The 20,373-nt window shown below is 39.7% G+C and overlaps 1 protein-coding gene across 1 annotated transcript in view; it reads left to right on the forward strand.

The window, feature by feature from the left end:
* Window positions 1-15,708, forward strand: part of gdpd2 (glycerophosphodiester phosphodiesterase domain containing 2) — a 23,963-nt gene extending 8,255 nt beyond the window's left edge. Inside the window, exons 5-16 of the mRNA XM_015948898.3 lie at window positions 3,445-3,504; window positions 3,576-3,674; window positions 3,773-3,863; window positions 4,903-5,048; window positions 5,238-5,320; window positions 8,618-8,777; window positions 8,858-9,061; window positions 9,140-9,288; window positions 13,348-13,495; window positions 14,180-14,262; window positions 14,355-14,377; window positions 14,760-15,708. Of these exons, the coding sequence (XP_015804384.3) occupies window positions 3,445-3,504; window positions 3,576-3,674; window positions 3,773-3,863; window positions 4,903-5,048; window positions 5,238-5,320; window positions 8,618-8,777; window positions 8,858-9,061; window positions 9,140-9,288; window positions 13,348-13,495; window positions 14,180-14,262; window positions 14,355-14,377; window positions 14,760-14,809 (1,296 nt within the window). The 3' untranslated portion in view covers window positions 14,810-15,708. The remainder of the gene's footprint in view (window positions 1-3,444; window positions 3,505-3,575; window positions 3,675-3,772; window positions 3,864-4,902; window positions 5,049-5,237; window positions 5,321-8,617; window positions 8,778-8,857; window positions 9,062-9,139; window positions 9,289-13,347; window positions 13,496-14,179; window positions 14,263-14,354; window positions 14,378-14,759) is intronic.
* Window positions 15,709-20,373: the final 4,665 nt, after the last annotated feature.

The raw sequence follows: 20,373 nt of genomic DNA on the forward strand, positions 1-20,373 counted from the left end.
GCTGCTTGAAATGATATTAAAACTGAATGATGAGGGGGAAAAAAGGGATTAAAGGTTGAATGTGGAATAATTTCATAAAACGCTACATGGCATGGCACATTTAGAGGTCTGCAGAATGAATGTACACCATTTCCTTTAAAAGCTATATTTTAATAAAAAAAAATTATTAAATATTTATTTTGATGGGAACGACACTGGGTTTATGTTCATGTCTGCCAGCCAATAAGGGGACCATTGCGGGTTGCCAAACAATCCAATCGGCACAGAGAGGATGTCACTGTGGAAAATGGCGGAGCAGCTGCTTCTGAGCCCAAAAGATGTCGATATCCTTCTTAGAAGAGTAGTGACCATAAAAGATCTAAAACAAGCAGCTTGAGAGGCTGAGTCAGGCCGGCGTGACGCGCTCTTTACAAACATCAGCTGCGATTCCAAACTTGGGTTCCCAAAAACTTTATTAAAGTAACTCCAATTAACTCGAAACATAACATGCTCAAAATCAAACAGTACAACTATCACAGCGATCAACTGACGGTCAACAAAAATATGCGGCAACCCTCTCACCCACTCCTCCTTTTCCCAAATTATCTGAGCAGGTGCTGGAGATGATGTTAAATCTCTCCATGATCACCTGACTTGACACTGATCTCCGTTTACAACAAATAAACCCACCAAAAACACATCAACAAACATGCATATGTCTCCTATACAGAGTGAGTACAGGTGAAGCCTACAACAGATGGACCCAAATAAAAAAAACTTCACGTATCGGCAGCAAACCTGGAATCCCGACGGCTGGAAACCTTGTTCTATTCTACAACCTCCAAACACTAGATTACCTTTAGTGTTCATGTTCCATATTTCACCTTTAAATTGCTGGCATATCATGTCCAAATATACACACCATCACCGTTATCAGCTAACAATGTATTTCAACAGACATGTGATGCATCTTTCCAACAGAGAACTGCAGGCAATAATAAAATACTGAATATTTTGATAAAAATACTTAAATACATTTCTCGCAGCAGTGGATTGTGAACAATACCCCTCACCAAAGTTCACAACGACGCAGGCTCTGGCAAAATGCAGATCATGGATGGAGAAGGGGCGGGGCCAATGTCCACACTTGAGGATAGGGACACAATATGCACTCGCACTTCTGGACAGGAATGCACAATTGAGGGGCACAAGGGTGGAAGTGCGAGTATTGGGACCGGCCCATAGAAAATCCTCTCCTCGATGACGGGGTGTTATGGACCCCAACTTTTAATTTGTTGTTTAAGTTGGACTTTTTTTTAATCAACAAAAAGTACAGACATAAAGACGATTATTTTGTCTCATGTCACATTTGAAGCCTGCTTAGTGCATACATATTTTGCCACACCTTTTGAATGATGCATGCTTTCACCTACATCAGGGCAAGAAAGACTGCAGCATATAAAGCAAAGAATACAATAGTTTTAACCATGGCTCCCTACTACATGCTGTGTGTTGTTGCTTCTAGTGATGTCTTCTATGTGCTTTTTATTTTGAAGCTCTTTTTCTTCTTGTTTTGACATCTTGGTTTGCACAACAGCTCCTCTCTTATTTTATAGCAACACCATTTTTCCATGCTTTTTATGAGTGATGGATCAAATTAAGTTTAATTAAATGGTGTTTGTTTGTTTTGGACTAATGTCTGAATGTTATCAAATGTACTCAATGTTGTTTTTTATCCTAAAGGCTTTAGCATTTTCATGGTAGTCTATATTGAATCTAGTGTAAGAAATATATTTTGATCTCCTAATTGAGTTTTATCACCCCTAAAGCTCAACTCTGTAAACTGGTGTCAGCTGTCTCTTTAAAATTTGAGCTCTACATATTTTATGTGTTTGTGTTTATGTATTTAGCAGACGCGCTTGTCCAAAGTAACTTACAAGTGATAATGAAGCCAGCAGGTTGCCCTTGAGGCTAACAACAAACACTGTTCAGTCAATCCTGGGTGGCAGTGAGGCAGCATCATCAATCATAAAGGGAAGCGAACATAGAGTGTGTAGTAGAGTGGGGGACGGGTGCTGGGAGGGTGCTAGTTTAGAAGATGCTCTCTGAAGAGCAGGGTCTTCAGGAGTTTCTTGAGAATTGACAAGGATGCCCCTGTTCTGGTAGTGCTTGGTAGGTCATTCCACAATGGTGGAACGACACCTGAAAAGAGCCTGGATTGTCCTGAGCGTGATTTATCCACAGCTAGCAGACAGTCCTTCGATGACCGGAGTGGCCGGGCCGTGATGTAAGTCTTTACAAGAGGATTCAGGTAGATGAGAGCTGTACCATCCAGGACTTTGTATGCTAGTGTTAGCAATTTGAATTTGATGCATGCTGCTAGCGGTATCCAGTGGAGCTCAATGAACAGAGGGAGACAAGTGTTCTTTTAGGCTGATTGAAGAACAGACGCGCCGCTGCATTCTGGACCATTTGAAGAGGTCTCACAGTACAGGTTGGAAGACCAGTAACACTACACAGGAACACCAAACTTGAGCTGTTAAAGATTTAATTTGAGGACAACGCCTGTTGGAGATCACAGTAAATAATCACATGAAGAGAAATGAAAGCAACAACTTCTGATTCTGTTGAATTTTATGAATCCATCCATCCATTTTCTCCTGCTTATCAGGAGTCGGGTCGCGGGGGTAACGGCCTAAATCAAGAGGCCAAGACTTCCCTCTCCCCAGCCACTTTGGCCAGCTCTTCCAGGGGAATCCCAATGCCAGGCGAGAGACGTAGTCCCTTCAATGTGTCCTGGGTCTCTTTTAGGTCTCCTCCCAATTGGATGTGCTTGGAAAACCTCACCAGGGAGGTCCAGGAGGCATCCTAACCAGATGCCTGAGTCACCTCAACTGGTTCCTCTCGATGTGGAGAAGCAGCAGATCTACTCCGAGCCCCTCCCGGATGACCAAGCTTCTCACCCTATCTGTAAGGGAGAGCCCAGCCACCCTGCGGAGAAAACTAATTTCAGCCGTTTGTATCTGCGATCTCGTTCTTTTGGTCACTACCCAAAGCTCATGACCATAGGTGAAGGTTGGAACATAGATATACCAGTAAATCAAGAGCTTTGCCTTCTGGCTCAGCTCGCTCTCTTCACCACGACAGACCAGTACAACGCCCGCATCACTGCAGACATCGATTTAGTGCTGCAGCTTTCCCTCACTCGTGAACAAGACCCCGAGATACTTAAACTCCTATACTTGGGGCAGGACCTCATCCCTGACCTGGAGAAGACATTCTACCTTTTTCTGACTCAAGACCATGGTCTCGGATTTGGAGGAGCTGATTCTCTGCTGATTTTATGAATCATGATTTTAAAATATTATATATTTTTTCCCATTACTTTTCAGAAATACCTCTTATGGTGATGGAAAGTTACCTGTTTTTCATTTAATGAATAATGATTTTCGCTGTCTATCGTAGCTCTTTGCACTGGTCCAACTTGCCTTGAGAGAAAAACTTGACCTACACGTTCTGCACAAGGTAAGATAAGTAGTCATGTGATCACCCTTGTCATCAGGGGGATTTCTAGACGTACACCATTCTCTGTGCAGGTCTTCCTCTTTCTCAGCATGGCAATCTTCATCGGTGGAGGGGTAGCATTTACCTGCCGTTGGAAGGAAGAATTGCCAACTGTACCACTTTTACTCCAGGTACAGTGAGAGAGCCGATCTAGGTGTAAATATTAATTTTGCAACAAGACTGAGTTTTATGTAACTATCATGTAATTTTGGTGTTGGTCTCTTGGTAGGCTACAGCTCCTTTCTTGCAGTTTGGTGCTGTTGGAGCCTTAACGCTGCTCAGCTGGATTATCTTTCAATCTTTCAACGCAGCCAAAAAAGGTACACGACAGATATCTTTTATGAGTCAATGAAAGTATGAATCAACACTAACTGAACAGAGCAACTTTTCACCAGGCTCGGTAAAATGACAGTTACAAGAACAGGTTTTTCAAACATTTTTAAGTCTTAAGACCTGACTGCACATGAAATTTGACCTGAGGAGTTTATCTTAATCTCAACCTTCAGTTGCTGTTTATGTAAAAAAGTACGAAAGGTATGAGGTCTGAAAGCCATCTAAGTCCCTGAGACAACAGATCAACCCTAAGTCATGTCGTTTCCTCCATCGTCATCGTCGGGGCACAATTTGTTTCTTTTTTCTTCAAACATAAAGTAAAACGGTCCGGGATATCTACTTGTCTGGGTGAACTGTAGAAGTATTATATAAATACTGTTTTCTTTCAGATTTTGAAACTCTAAATCAAGGAATGAACCAAAATACTACATATTTCTAAAGATGTTGATGGTATCTTTGGGTTTTTGAAAAATGCAATCCTTCAGGTGATGGTAGTCTTTTTGATAAACAGATACTGAAGCCTTTAATTTTTTTTGCGTGTGCATGCCTGTATTGCTTCTTCCACAATTTTATAGAGCAAGTTTCAACCAAATAACCTAAAGATTAGAAGTTATTGACGTTTTTGTTTTTATACCAAAGCACTTGCACAACTGACACATCTAATCCAATTTCTTTTCTTTAAACTGCCCAAGCAGCTTTTGGAGGATTAACAAAGATGTTTACCTGGTTCTCTGGCCAAGACGAAGGACTAAGACCATCTTAGAAAGGCATTTTCACCCCGCTCGTGTTTATCATGTGGTGCTGAAACAACCTGCATGTGTCAGGGTTGATGTAGTTTTATGTAGCAAAGCTGGGAACAAACCAATGAAGGGAAAAAAAGAGATAATGTATCTAATGACACACACACACACACACTCACACACACATATAAATACATATATAATCTTTATTTATTTATTTTCCCCCAATTAAAGGTACTTTTTTATTCACACAAACAAAAAACTAGAATGCTTTATTTTTTTCCAGGTTCAAAGTTCCTGATTGCTTTGATATTTCTAGTCGTGTCAGCTGCCATCTTCCTGTGTCCCCTGCTTATCAAGTCACCATGTTTGATAGCTGTGGAGGAGTTGCCTGAAAAACCCAAACTCATCGGCCACAGAGGCGCACCAATGGTGAACATCCTGTTTAACTTGATTTGGCCTTAAAAAAACACTGTGTGTGTATTGTCTTGGATTGTGTAAGAAGGGCAGTGGCTGTGACATCCTGCGTGGAATAAGTTCCCTCAATTTGAACCAAAGAATGACATCAAAACATGGCTGTCTACCAGGAAATAATCTGTTTTCTAAAATTGTTGTGTTCAGAGTGCTCCAGAGAACACCTTGATGTCATTTAACAAGAGCATCGAGTGTGGCGTGCTGGCATTTGAAACAGACGTGCAAATAAGGTATGAAGGAAAAGCATAAATCTTTTCACTTGGTGCCTGAGTAATAGTTTGCATTCTTTTGTGCTTCAAATATGGATAAAACAAATCTGTCAATCTGTTTTGTTGGATTTTAGGAAATATGTGCCTAAAACAAGCTGTTTCAAAAGAATTCCCCGTATGTGATGTCACAAACAGGGAAATTAGAATAGAACCGCTTCTCACGTGCCAGAGCTGCTGCTGGAGGAACAGCTCTACTCTGAGCCTGTCCCAGATATCAGAGTTACTGAGATTAAAGCAACCTGACTAGGGGATGGGTGGGTGTGGCTAGCTTCAGCTTGTTTTCTTAAAGTGACAGAGCCTTGAAACGGCTCATTCTGGAAGTTACTGAAACTGTCGAGAATAAAACGGCTCTGAGTTTTTTGTGAAGGATTTTGTGCATAGAGCTTCGTAAGCATGTTTTGCATTAATTATTTATTCCTTATAACTTAAAGGAGCAATTTGTAAGAGTTCTACTATAAAATAAGCACAAAATGGTCTAATGTCTGTCATGATGGAAGGAAGGTTGCATTGAAATTGATTTTATTCTCAGTTGGCTGGGGCTTGTCAGTTTTTATTCTATCAAAATGTTCAAATAGGTATGTAGTCTTTGTTTAAAATCTGTGAGCCTGTGAGGTTGCAGAGTCTGCGAAGATCTAATACTGCAGCGCCAGCGTTTGTATTTAGACTCTGGCAGGCAAAAAGCTCTAGAGTTGCTCAATGCAAGTAAACAAGAGCAAGCCCAGCATGTTTCTTGTACCTCTATATTACTGTAACACACTCCACATGTTTCAACAAAAAAGCCCTTGAGCACCTTCAGTTGGTTCAGAACTCTGCAGCGAGGCTCCTAACTGGAGCAAACAGAAGAGCACACATCACTCCTATTCTAACATCTCTGCACTGGTTACCCGTTAACTTTAGAGTTCATTTTAGAATCCTGACTATAACTTTCAGTGCTCTACATGGTCAAGCTCTTCCCATACAGAAATGTTAAAGCCTTATGCTCCAACCCCAGCCCTCAGGTCCACACACCAGAACCTTCTAGAAGTTCCAAAGACCAGATATGAAAGTCGAGGTGATCTCGACTTCGGAACGATCTTCCTTTATTCTTACGTAGCATTGACAAACTGGGCACTTAAAAAAAAAACAGCTAGACCCATTTATTTAAAGCTTCTTTTACCTAAATCCTTTGTTTTCTTATTTTTAACTCAAATTGCAATCATTTTTCATTTGTTTTATGATATTTTATAATTTTATGACTTACCATAAAAAATAATTTCATTATGATGTTATGACTTTGTTTAATTTTGTTTTGATCTATGTGAAGCACTTTTTGATTCTGTCTGTGATAAGTGCTGTATAAATAAAATGTACTTTAAGAAGCCACAGGTAATGCAGGCTAGCGGCTAACGTTAAGCTAACAATGAGTTAGAGGCAAATAGTTGTCTTAGTAACTGCTCCCTACCGTAAAACACCCAAGTGTGCCAACACCAGATATGACAATATCTATATATACTTATCAAGTTACTTTGTATGACTCGTCTTTGCTTGTCATCAAGAATCTTCTGTTGCTGATCCGTAACTGGCACCAGCCATAAAACTCACAGAACAGGAATGAGAAACTGACTTTTAGTTTAGACAACTGAACTGCAGAACTGCAGTACCCACATTTGACCACAGGGTGTCGTTTGTTACTTCAAGATTCTAGATAACTTATTGTCATTGCTCAGGTGTACAACAAAATTGACTGTGCTCACTAAAGACAGCACATGTAAGAGCCAGTAAAATGAGTAAAATAAAATAACAATGCTAAAATAGAAGTCTCTCTCTCTCTCTCTGTCTCTGTCTCTGTCCCTGTCTCACACACACACACACACACACACACACACACACACACACACACACACACACACCTCAGACGCACAGCCAGTTTAAGGTGTATGGGGAGAAAAAAGTCTCGAGATCTGTGTGTGTATGTGTGTATCTAGATTTGTGTGTGCGTAACTCTTGATTTGTAACTTGTTTACATTTTCGTGTGTAACTTCAGCTTCTACACATACAAATCATTGAGTACACACACACACAAATCACCTGGTAAACACGGATAAAACTACAATACACAGAGATTAGTTTACAAGTACAAAAATCCTTTTGAGACTATTTTCTCACCCGACTGATTTGCGCGTACATGGCACATTTGAATAATGGGTGTAAGCTGGGAAACTTGAATTTCCTTTGGAATTAGTCAAAATTTGTGTTTACAAGTTTTATTCACGGACATCATATGTGAAATCCATGGCACATAACAAGTGGAATTAGAAAAGAGTGTTTTCAGCACCATTGACTTGCATTCATTCTTTCATTCTTCCGGGGTCTGAAAATAGATGGGTGTGACTTAGGTGACCTATGATGCTGTGCCTTCTCTTCTTTTGAACCCTGCTTTTTTCCAGTCAGAGAACCACTCTGCCGTTTATTAGTCATTTCTTATGACCCTTTCACTATGTTTTCATGGCTCACACACACACACACACACACACACACACACACACACACACACACACACACACACACACACACACACACACACACACACACACACACACACACACACACGTCTAAATAAACATTTGTAGATGATTAAAAATTAAATTATGGTTTATCTTTTATAACTACAGGATCCTGAGATACTCTATTTTTCCACAGAAAAACATATTTGTCCTGTCAACACAAGTTTAGACTAAATCCAAAGGAAATTTGGATTTCCAAGATTCCACCCAGCATTCAAATGCACCATGTACGCACAAATCAGTCAGGTGTGAAGAGAGTCTCAAAAGAATTTTTGTACTTGTAAACTGATCTGTGTGTAATGTAGTTTGTCCGTGTGTACCTGGGGATTTGCGTGTGCATACTCAATGATTTGTACAAATCATGTGTAACAAGTTACACACGAAAATGTAAACACAGGTTACAAATCAAGTTACACACACACAAATCTAGATACGCACGCACAAGTTTAGTTACACATGCACAAATCTAGACACACATGCACAGATCTTTTGAAACTTTTTTTCTCCCCATAAAGGTGCAAAAATGTAAAATTATAATGCAGTATTACTTATTGTACCTTTATGAAAAAAATGTTATTAAATGTCCTTTGAGAATGTTGAGTTTTATTTGGACAAATAAATAAGTGTAGATTATATCAAACAAAACAATCTGAGTGGAGAAAAAGTTGTTTTTCAGCATATTTTCATAATTAATGCAAATCTTTGTTTTCTTCAGTAAAGACAAGGCTGCCTTTTTGATGCACGACCATAAGCCTGGGTTTTTGGAAAGAACAACAAACGTTAAAGCAAAGTTTCCACACACAACTTTCAATCAAAGTTCAGATGTGACCCTAAATTTTTTGCAGAGCCTGAATGCAGGTGAATGGTTCCTAAAGGTAAGGACAGAGCCTGTTCACACTTGAAAGTTGAAAAAACCAACAAACAAACCATAAACAAGCCACATCTGACTTTTCAGACGGATCCTCATCAGACAGTCTCCCAGTTGTCAGCGGAAGATAAAATGACAGCCAGAAATCAGGTCATACCCTCGCTGCTTCAGCTCCTTCAACTCGCCAAACAACACGAAATCTCTGTGATATTTGACCTTTATAGTTCTGGGGAAAACGATACAGAGATCACAGTAGACATCATCTTAGATTCTGGTATCAACCAAAGTTTGGTAAGTCTGATCATTCTTGTGGATTCTCATGAAGATGTTTCATTATAAAACATTTTAAAAGTTATTTTCTCTTCATAGATTTTGTGGCTTCCTCCACACCGAAGAGAATATGTCAAACGAAGAGCTCCCGGCTTCATCCAGGTCTACAGTAATGAAAGTGACCTAATTAATAACACCGGGCGCTACCTAAATGTGGCTTACAATGCCCTGAGTAGGGATAAAATCAGGTAAAATAGTAGTGTTGAGATTTGCAGATAGAATAATTGCCAGGGAGTGCGAACAGTTGTTAGGATATTAGTGGTGTTTGTAGCATGTCTAGACACAGCTGGTGCTTAATATAGAGGTGTAATATCGACCTTCAGGGAATGCAGATTCAAATGACGCCCTGTGTTGTTAAACCGATGAACAGTTCAGCCACAAGAACACTTGCAGAGGAATGAAAATTATTGTTGCAACATGTCTGAAGAAGACCATGAGGTATTGCATTAGGAACACCTTAGGGACTTCACATCAGGGTTGCATTGAAGCAGCAACACGGCCCTTTGCTGCTGTGTTCCTTTATGGAACAGTTCTCACTACCACAGCACATTAAAACTCATTACTGATGATGTTTAAACTTGCATGAATGAAGAAAAGTTACGACGCTCCAAACCTGCTGGGATTTTTTTATCTGTTCTATTTGCATAGGCCTGCAAAGTTTGGTAGGATGCAGATATGCTAGATGACATGCAGAAGAATCTGTTATGTTTTCAGTGTTGCAGGAAAGAATTGCTGCTGAATTTGTTTTGTATGAATCCAGAGTGAAGAAATAAAAAACAATCAGCTGAGTTTATACTTAAAAGACGAGAATAAGAATATAGAAGTTTATTTCATTTTGAAGCTTTATTTAAAAAAGACTCAAACAGGGACAAAATGATTGCAATGTAAGCAAAACTGCCAAGAGATCTACTTATTGAAAAGTAAATTCAAACCCTGATTTTTGCAAACATTTACCAGGACTGTCGTAGACTGGGATCATTTGTACTCAAGTGATCTTTTAGAAGGAAATATAGAGACTTAAATGATTTCTTACATTCTGAAAATTCACATCTGATGTTTGCAAACTTTAAAGTTGGAGAACACTGAAAAACATATTTTTACCGTTTTTCATGCAGGCTGAACATGAAAATAGTCTCCTACACCTATCTCCTGCATTAGCTTCTGATAGAAAATATACTGTGAAACTCTAGGATTAGAAAAGCCTGACAGATCTACGTCAAACAGTCGCTTGGACTCACCCATCTTGAATCGCGATGAGGCTGTCATTGATTTAGTGTCCAAGAAACGGCATTGAACGTGTTGGCTAGTAGAAGCTAACCATTAGCATTAGCATCTAAACCACACAGCAGAACTCCTCCAGGCTTGTTATTTGCAGAGATAAAACATCAACAAGTGATAGAGTTGCATTGCTGTTATCCAGAGACCAGATGTCTATATATCAAGAAATAAGACTCCGTATCCTGCCGTCTGCTGCAGCACATTTGTCTGTGCTGTTCCAGGCACTTCTTGGTACCACCCCTCCCCCCAGAGTTCAATTTGCACGGTATTCATTTCTACTAGAGACCACCACAAATGTGTTATTTAAAGGGACTTTATGGAGTTTTGAATTTTTATGCTCGCGATTGCCCCCTCAGGCCAAAAGCGTAACGGCAGCTTCACTAGTAGGCTTGTGCACAAGGCGCGCATGCTGTACGTGCACACTCCTTAACGAAAATAACAACTGAGACAGTCCGTTGTGTGTGTGTGTGGGTGGCCCGGAGGACAGAGGACAGGAGAACGCGCAGCTAATTAATTAAATAACTTGGTTCTGTACCTTTCTCTTCTCTTCAGCACAGCCGACAAAGGTTTAAGATGTGTCAGTCCTCCTGCATGCTCAGATCATTCCCTTCCCTTGCTTGAAAAATTGTTCCAAAATTAAAGTTGAACCCACATCTTTTTTATCTGTGAATTGAATGCCGTTCAGCGAGTCTCAAATAAAAATTTGGACATCTTACTGTAAAAAAATATATCATTAATGTAAAAATGAAATTCTAAAACAACCAAAGTTCACAATCAGAATTGAACCCGGGTCTTCTGCACAAAAGCCCGAATTTTTACTAGGCGAGCTAAATCACAAGTGTTGACTGCTGTATCTGTAACATTTATATCCCTGATCACAGCTGAAACAACGTTCAAAGAACGGTTCGGAGGGCTATGCCTGAGCGTGAACGTGCATGAAGCGGCCTGCACGACCCGAGCAGCTCTCTTTTTCTGTGATTTTACAGAAAAACAGGCAATCACAGTAAAAATGCCAGGGCTCATTCTACAGGACCAGGGCATTGCAGGAGAATGTATGCAGAAGAAATTTATTATTTCTATACATGTTTTGGCTGTCAAACTTCCATATTGCCCCTTTAAACGAGTGTTCAACGCCTTTAAAAGATTTTAGAAACAAGTCATCTCAACTAGAATAGAATAGACTTTAATGATCCCACAGTGGGGAAATTCACTTGTAACAGCAGCACCAACTCTTAAGAGAACAATTTGAAGAAAAATAAGGGTGGTCAGCTGTGGCGTCCTGGGTGCTTTCCAGGTGTGCCTGGCTGGAGGTGGGGCTCTCCACCCTCCCTGCCCTGGGCACCCTGTGTCAGTGCCTCGGCTGCTGCTGTGGATCTGCTGCTGTCGGGGCCGATGGCTTCCCTGATGGCGTTTCCTTATCTTAGCTGGTCTGGCTCATCTAAACTCAGTTCTCTCTCTCTCTCTCTCTCTCTCTCTCTCTCTCTCTCTCTCTCTCTCTCTCTCTCTCTCTCTCTCTCTCTCTCTCTCTCTCTCTCTCTCTCTCTCTCTCTCTCTCTCTCTCTCTCTGTCTGTGTGTGGTGAAGGGGTTTTTATTCTCAGACTGTTTTTTTTAAACTCTGGGGATGGGAGGGAATGTGGGTATGCGGGGCCTTTTGAATTTGTTAAGCACTTTGAGTAACATTCATCGTATGATTAAGTGCTATATAAATAAAGTTTGATTTGATTTCAACAAAGATACACATATATACACATTGGCAGTAGTCTATTGTAACCTTCGACCACTAAAAACCACAAATAAAAATGAAAAACTTGGGTTCCAGAACTTTGCAGCATACTGTAGGGACACTGTAAGGCAAGAGGAAGCGAGGAATATTGAAGCTAAAAAGAACTGAAACGCCCTCTAGTGGCTGGATGGCTGGAATGTTGATATACTTGACTCTGTCTAAATTAATACGTTGTGTTTGTGGTCCCTGAACAAGTAAAAGTTACTATAATCTTCTGATTTAACATTCAAAGATCAATCAGGTTGATATTTCATATTCATGTGGAATCATCACATCTTATTGGTCATTATTAATAGGTAGTGTCAAAGTTAATTTCACTACATTCAACATAGAGATCCCAAAATGAAAATCATAAAAACATGGAAGCCCTTTAATGACTGTAATGAAAATTAACATGTGCAGAAGGCATCATGCCACATCTTTCACAACAGATCAACTCAGCTTTAGAAACTAATTTCTAAATGCTTCAAAGAACTTTGAACATCTAAAAAGAGCTTGCATGAGAAAAATACAACGTTAACCCTCCCACTGTCCTAATGGGTGTGACCCCGGGAGGAAAGTTGACCATTGAGCAGGGTTGATGGTTTATCCCTTGGGTTGATGTGGCAGGTGTGAGGAGTGAGCTCCACCTCACCCCTGCCACGTGGACCTCAAGGGATAAACCATCAATCCTGCTCAATGGTCAACTTTCCTCGTTGGGTTACCCATAAAGACAGTGGGAGGTTAAATGTTTATGTTTATGTGCTTAGCAGACGCTTTTACCCAAAGCGACTTACAATTCATTTATTTATTTTTTAACCTATAGGGTGTGTTGTGATAAACACCGGTGCTACGTTATTTGCAATAATCCCCAATATTACCAACGCAGACTGAAGTATGATGTTCTGCATTGATGCAGATGTCACTGTGAAACATCCCACCCACCTGCACTTTGCAGTAAACCAAACACATCTCCCCATAGCAACAGAAGGATAATAAGCACCGTCAAAGCAGCAACTGCTCGGGACACAAGAGCCAACACAAACAAGCACTTTTTAATTAACACAGGGGTCCAAACAAACATCCAAAAGAGATGCTAAAAGGAAGGGATTTTTTATGTTTTGATTCATCTAACTTCCCACAGCTGCAGACTACTGGATTAACATGTTGTGCACGTGTTCCTGATGATGACTTTTTATCCGACAGAGAACTTCGGAGACAGAACGTGTCGGTGAACCTGTGGGTGGTTAATGAGCAATGGCTTTTCTCTCTGCTGTGGTGTGCAGGAGCCAGCTCCGTCACCACCAACTCCTGCCACCTTCTGAAGGACATGGAGCATCCTGACTGGGTCATGGTGAGAAACACCCCCCACACACACCTACTGCAGCTGTTTATTGACTCTGTTAGTGTCACCTGAACAATGACGCCCTCAAGGGATGGCCAGGGCCACCTCTAGAGAATTGCTCCGCCCCCAGCCAGTGTTAATAAATCATATTATTGTTTGTTTGTTAGTTTGTTTCAAACTATAAATTGATCTCATTTATTTATCAAGACATAATTGTAAAACAAAATAAAAATAATACAATTAATTAGTAAAGAAATAATCAGAATAAAATAATACATATGTTTTTGCTGCTCACCATTTAAAGATTTTCAAGTCTCCATAGTTTTTTGTGAACACAGCAACAGGTGAATTAAATAATAAATGTGAAACATTTGAAATAACTGTAATATATGTTTCTGAAATGTTTGTGTTTGTAAAATTTAAGTTAAATGTTTTGGATATGGACTTTTAAAAATAAAAATGAATAAAGCAGCAATGCAGTACATCGCCACACACTAAACTCTACCAGAGTTGCAAGGACCAATTTGGTGGGCCACCCCAAAAATTTCTTGGCCCCATCTGGTCACCCCTATCAAAAATTTCTGGAGGCACCCCTGCACCTGAATACATGCAGTTTCATTGTTTACCACATTATTTTGTCTTTCCAAGAAGTGCAACACTCTTTGACCTTTTGGGGATGCTTGTGTGTTTCAGACACCTTCTACCTACATGGCAATATGGATCTCATTGGATGTCATCTCTGTTTTGATCATGATCTGTCTCTACGTCATTCAGTTGTAAGAAAAGCAGTTGTTTAAAAATAAATATTAGTCTTTGTTTGGTTTAATGATGTTGATGACATACTCCTCTTCTTTACTGTTTTCTGCAGGAAACATTCCAGTTCCAGACACGGTAATGTGAACTTACCTTTCAGTACAATGAAAACATTGATTTAAATGCACGCTAATGTCAAAATAGATTAAAAAGATATTTTAGCAACTTTTTCATATTTCTAAATGAATTTCTTGAGCCAGTATGGGATAAAATGACCCTTTACAGGGTGAATGAAACGTCACTCAGACCCCCCAAGCTGCCTAGTCTTCCTGTAATTTACAGTATTCACATTTTATTTTCCGTTTTGAGAAAATGAAATGATTGGATATTAAAACAGCTGCAGATGCAACTTCTGGTGAAGAAACGTTGAAACACACTTTTAATTAATGGCTTTATTATGAATAATGGGATTTTCTTGTCTAATAAATCATGAAATTATTTTTTTCTTTTCTAACTACAGAGACACACAGTAGGAAAGAACAGATTCCTTTCTTGCCTCGTAAAGTCTGACAGACCTGAATCATCCTTCCTGCACCACCACCGAACATTGGAGCTGCATCACAACAAGAATTAAACTGCAACTACACCATTTTTTAAAATAATAAACTGGAAACACTTTAGAGGTTTCTTCCTGTCTGGAACTTTACATGTTTTTTGTAAGTATTTGTAGCTGAACATACAGTTTCTGATCTGGTACCCTTTTTATCTCACCTGTTTTCGTTCAGCACTTTATTTCTGCTGGAGTTTGAGATGTTCAGTTTCACCACTGCAGGTTAATCCCCTCTGTACTCTGAGCCAAATGCACTAAAACATCTTTACACCTTTAAACTCTTCCCTGTGTCTGCATAATGAAACCTGCAACTGCACTGTCTGAGGAACAAAAAGTTGTATTTGAACATACTTGAAACGTACAATTTAAACGGGTAATCAGAAAATGTTTACTGGTATTTCATGTACATATAGTATATTTTTATTAATGCACTAACCCAGTGTTGGATGATCTGGAAGCATTGTTTTTATTAACTTTGTTCATTGTTAACTCTCAGGTAAATGGTTTTGGAACTGTTAATGGAATTATATTGTCTGTGCACAAGCATGACATGAAAAAAACAACAAACAAGAAATCAGTTGCTTTTACACTAATTGTTTTTTGCATGAATGTGTGGTGTTTTTACATCGACTAAACCAAGGGAACAAACACCTGAACCCAACAGTTGGATTCACCTGTTTTAAATATCACTAAAGTGCAGATTGATACAACTGTAAGGGAAGAGGACAGATCATTGATTCAATAAGCAATTATTTCAAATTGTGATGATGAAAATGCAGTTGTGTACATATGTTGCTGTTTAATACACTGACAATTCAATTTTTGCAGTGTAAAATAAAAATTATGCTTGTTTGTACTAGTTTCATTTGCATTATGTGAATGCATAAGTAGAAAACTTTTTTTTTCATTTCAATTACATATATTTATCAATTATGACAGTTAATGGATCACCATTGACAAAACGTCTTATGAAATTAAGTTAAATTGGAATATTTGTTTGCATAGACAAAAAAAACGCTACACTATCTGTGCAGATTAAACACAACAAACCCAATATTACAATTTAATTATATTGTCATATTTTGAAACCTAGCCAACCCTGATCGTATTTTTTGTATATGAAAATGTTGTACATACAAAACGTTCATGTCCAGTCTTCGTGCATGTTTAAAGTATTTTAGTTAGAACTACTGAAGTTAAAATTACAAGCTTGTTAAAAAAATCAATCAATCAATCAAACTTTATTTCAGACAAGGGATATGTCCATAACAAGAATAAAATAAAAAATAAAAAAATAAAAAATAAAAATAAAATACAAACACATTCTAATTACAAACCGTATAGGCAGTTGTTCCAATGTTTAAAAAGGACTGAGGAGTACCTCGTGTCACTGTAAGATAAAGATGACAGCGCTCTAACAACCGCGTTAGCTGAAAAACTCAGTCGGCAGATGAATTTGTACATGAAGAGCCTCAGAAGCGCATGAAAAGTAGGGATGTTACTCACAACAAACATGTGACTTGCCGAAGTCCATCTAGGGAGCTTCATGAGGATTCTAAAAGCATCCTGATAAGCCACTTGAAGCTTCTTCATTACTACCTTACTATAGTTGCACCACAAGTGGGCTGTATAGAGAGGAGTACAAAAGGAACGAAAGAGGGACACTTTAACAGGATCTGAGCACATGCCAAAGTTACGTGCCAGAGTGTTAGCCTGCATGTACAACTTACCGCATTGCCTCTTAATGTCCTCGTCATCACAGAGGTCACTTCTTAAAATGTGCCCCAAATTTTTTACTTTGCTTACCACTTCGAGGACCTGATTTGTTAAAAGATGGAAAATTAAGCTTCAGGTCCCCTTTAGTAGCAGCAATCATAACCACACTCTTTTTAGGGTTAAACAGGATGTCAAATTGCTCACCATACTTGGCACATGCCCTGAGCAGCTGCTGCAGGCCTGCGCTATAGGGAGACATGAGGACTAGGTCATCTGCATATATTAAATGATTTACCAGTCGGTCACCCACCAAGCATCCAGTCTTACTAGCATTCAGAGTAACAGACAGCTCGTCAAGGTACAGGTTAAAAAGGACAGGAGACAGAATCCCGCCTTGTCTGACTCCATTCGATACAGAGAAAGGTTCAGACACTTCTGTCCCCCACCTTACCTGCATTAGTTGATGAGAGTACCAGAAGTGCAAAATCCTAACTAGGTAAGAAAGGACCCCTCTGTTTTGTAGCTTGATGAATAATTTCTGATGATTGACTCTGTCAAAGGCCTTAGAGGCGTCTAAAAAACACATAAAAACAGAAGTATTATGCCTCATGTATTTGCTTACAGTTTCTTTTAAAGCATAAATACACAAGTCAGTACTAAGTTTACCTTTAAAACCAAACTGATTCTCTGTCATAGTTATAAAATTCTGCAGTCTTTCCAGCAAAATATGCTCAAACACCTTGGACAACACACTTGCCATCGCAATAGGCCTGTAGTTATCAATACAGGAGATTTTTCCAGTTTTCTCTTTGACTATAGGGACTAAGAGAACAGATAACATATGGTCAGGCAAGATTTCATGCTTCAAAAAGCCGGTAAAGCACAATGCAAGTAACACCTGAGCTCTACAGCTAGCGTACTTCATGTGCTCTGCTGATAGTTGATCCGGGCCGCAAGCTTTGTTTAAAGACATTTTCTCTATAGCGAGACGGACTTCATCAGCTCTGACAATCATACCATGATTGTAGTCAGTGTTGCCAACATTGAACCTTTCACTTAGGGCTGCAACAAACGATTATTTGGATAATCGATTAATCGATTAATCGGATTACATGGGGAAATTTTTAAAAACTGCTAGGGAAATGTTATTTCTCTCCTTCCTTCACTTTATTTAACACAACATTATTAGAAAACAGTTCAATAGCAGAAAAACAACATGCCATCACCTAAATTGTCTTATAAGGTGTATAGACAGAGACCCTATAAGCTACATCTATCTGTGACCTAAAATGCTTGGTCCAAGTTAAACAGCTTAAGGGCAATTGTCATCTGTTTTGTTTGATCTCATCTGTTGACATTTATTATAACTGGGGATGTCAAACAACTAATTTTTAAATGTAATTAAACATAGGCTGTGAATTAATCAAAATTGATCACTATTTCCAAAAATGACTGAAAAAATACCAAATAAAACAAAAGTAAATGAATGCCATCCTCCTTGTGATGATGCCCTGGGCAACTGCCATAAAGTCACATCAAGAAATGCTGCTGATCATTCCAATGATCCCAAATAGACTCACATTAGGCCACATGAAAGCAACTGAACCCAAAAATATATTAACCAGTATATAACTGCACTCTCACACAACACGCCTGCAGCAACAGTTAGGACTCCTCCCTCCCTTTTAAAAGCGTTTTTGCTTCCGAGGACATTGTGGTTGTAAAACCACATGCTAGTAGTCTGGCCTCGGTGTGATCAACCAGTTTCTGCGGGAATGTGACGGCGGAACCAGGGCCAGATTAACACTTTGTCGTACTCTGGGCAACAATATTCAAGGGCTCCATCATCACAACCCAAGGATCACCATAATGTGGTCACATACAGAATATTTTACTGTAATATGCAGTAAATATACTCAATACTTGAATGCCTGACAACACGTAACCCGCCCAGAGTAACCTTTGACCCACCTCGTGTGGACTGACCAATGAGGAGAGGGTCTTAACTTGAGGCCCTCTCTTCATTGGTCAGTCTGCATGAGACTGACTCTCAACTGACGTTCAGTCGTAGGCAGCGAAGCGTCTCTGTGCAGCGCAAAAGCCCGGGTGGACAGTTTGTTTAATGTAGGGTGATCATATTTCCATTTCCAAACAAGAGGACAGGGGATCTGTGCCTATGACGTCACACTATGGCAACGCCACACAAACCATGATGGGACCCATTTTTTGTAAGAACTAAACTAATATCAGATTCTGCCAATAAAAGGGCTCTAAAACAATTCATATGTAAATATTTAGCATATTTAATGCAAAATCTAATTTTTCTGCTTTAGTGCTGCAACAAGGTTTTATTAATAATAAATTATTATACCTTTTGTTTTACTACAGCATCGGTAAGCTTCCTGTGCACAGATTATTAAGGATGCTTGTTTCAGCTGTGAGATTAGACGATAGGATCAATGAAAAAATAAGTTGTCACACACTCCATGGAAACTTTCAGAGAATCCACAAATAGTGGCTTTCAAATGGTTTTGTTACTTTTTGCAAGTTTAGAAAAGAAGCAGATGAGACAGCATGTCTGATAATTTAGTTTTTCATCTGATAATATTAGAACATGTCAGTAATGTCTGAGGGGCTTTTATAAACACTGTATAACTAACACTCCTGGAGAGGGTATGAATTACACAGAGGCTTCTAGGGAACCCAGTTATGGGGGGGGGGGGGGGCATTTTGCCTTGGCCCCCAAAATGTCTTGAAACGGCCCTGGGTGTGTGACTGAGTTTTGAAGGTGATCTGAATTGTATCAGATGTATAAATATGTTTTTTACTGGTAAAAACAAACGTGTAGTGGAGATAAATCTACCTACATTTTACTTTTCAACACTTTGTTTTGTTTTCTTGTTTTTATTTAACTATTTTCCTGTCCTGTCTGTCTCTCTTCTTCCTGCATCTCCTCTTAATTCTCCAGAAAATCTGTTGCCTGGATTCTTACCTTTTCACCTCATCAGTTACTTTTGAGCAGATCAAAGGGATCTCCTGACCACAAAGCGCAGAGCGCGTTTTCGATGCTGCATGAGGTGACATCACCGCAGCACAGGTGATGAGCTCCGCAGTAGCGCGCTTCAGGCACAAATAAGACAGAAAATAGAGAACATGTGCAGACATGAATGATCGTGTGCTAATTATAGTATTTTGGTTGTGCCACTTTGAGAATGGACCGTGCGCTGGAAGCAGCTGCCTGGAGCACTGCGCAACAATGCGCTGTGCCGCTCTCTGCTCAAAAGAGTCCAACAATGATATAAATGATATAATATAGAAAACTTTTTTCCGGCTCCCCGGATGTGTAGGATATACAGCTCCCCCATAGTTCGATCCCTGCTCCTGGATGAAAAGCCGGACATTTTCATCAATACAAGAACCCGCAGTCCGGACGCCCGGACAGAGAGTGAAAAGTGGACATGTCCAGGGAAAACGGAACGTACGGTCACCATAGTCCTCATAAAACGAAATTATAGATACAGTATTTTGCTCGTGCCCTGGGCCCTTTTGAAGTTCTTGGGCCCTGGGCAATTGCCCAGTTAATCCGGCCTTGGGCGGAACCGGTTCGCAGCAGCGCAAGTCTGCCGGCTCTCCCTCGCGCTGATCTGACTTGCGCTGGTCTGGAAGAGTTGTGCTACACAACGAATCGATGACGCAATTCGTTGCCAACGCTTTTAGTAATCGATTTTCATCGAATTTATCGATTCGTTGTTGCAGCCCTACTTTCACTATTTACACAGTTAAAAATTCTGCTGAAGTGATTCTTCCA

The sequence above is a fragment of the Nothobranchius furzeri genome, chromosome 1 (genome assembly GCF_043380555.1).
Source record: "Nothobranchius furzeri strain GRZ-AD chromosome 1, NfurGRZ-RIMD1, whole genome shotgun sequence".
Lineage (NCBI taxonomy): Eukaryota > Metazoa > Chordata > Actinopteri > Cyprinodontiformes > Nothobranchiidae > Nothobranchius > Nothobranchius furzeri.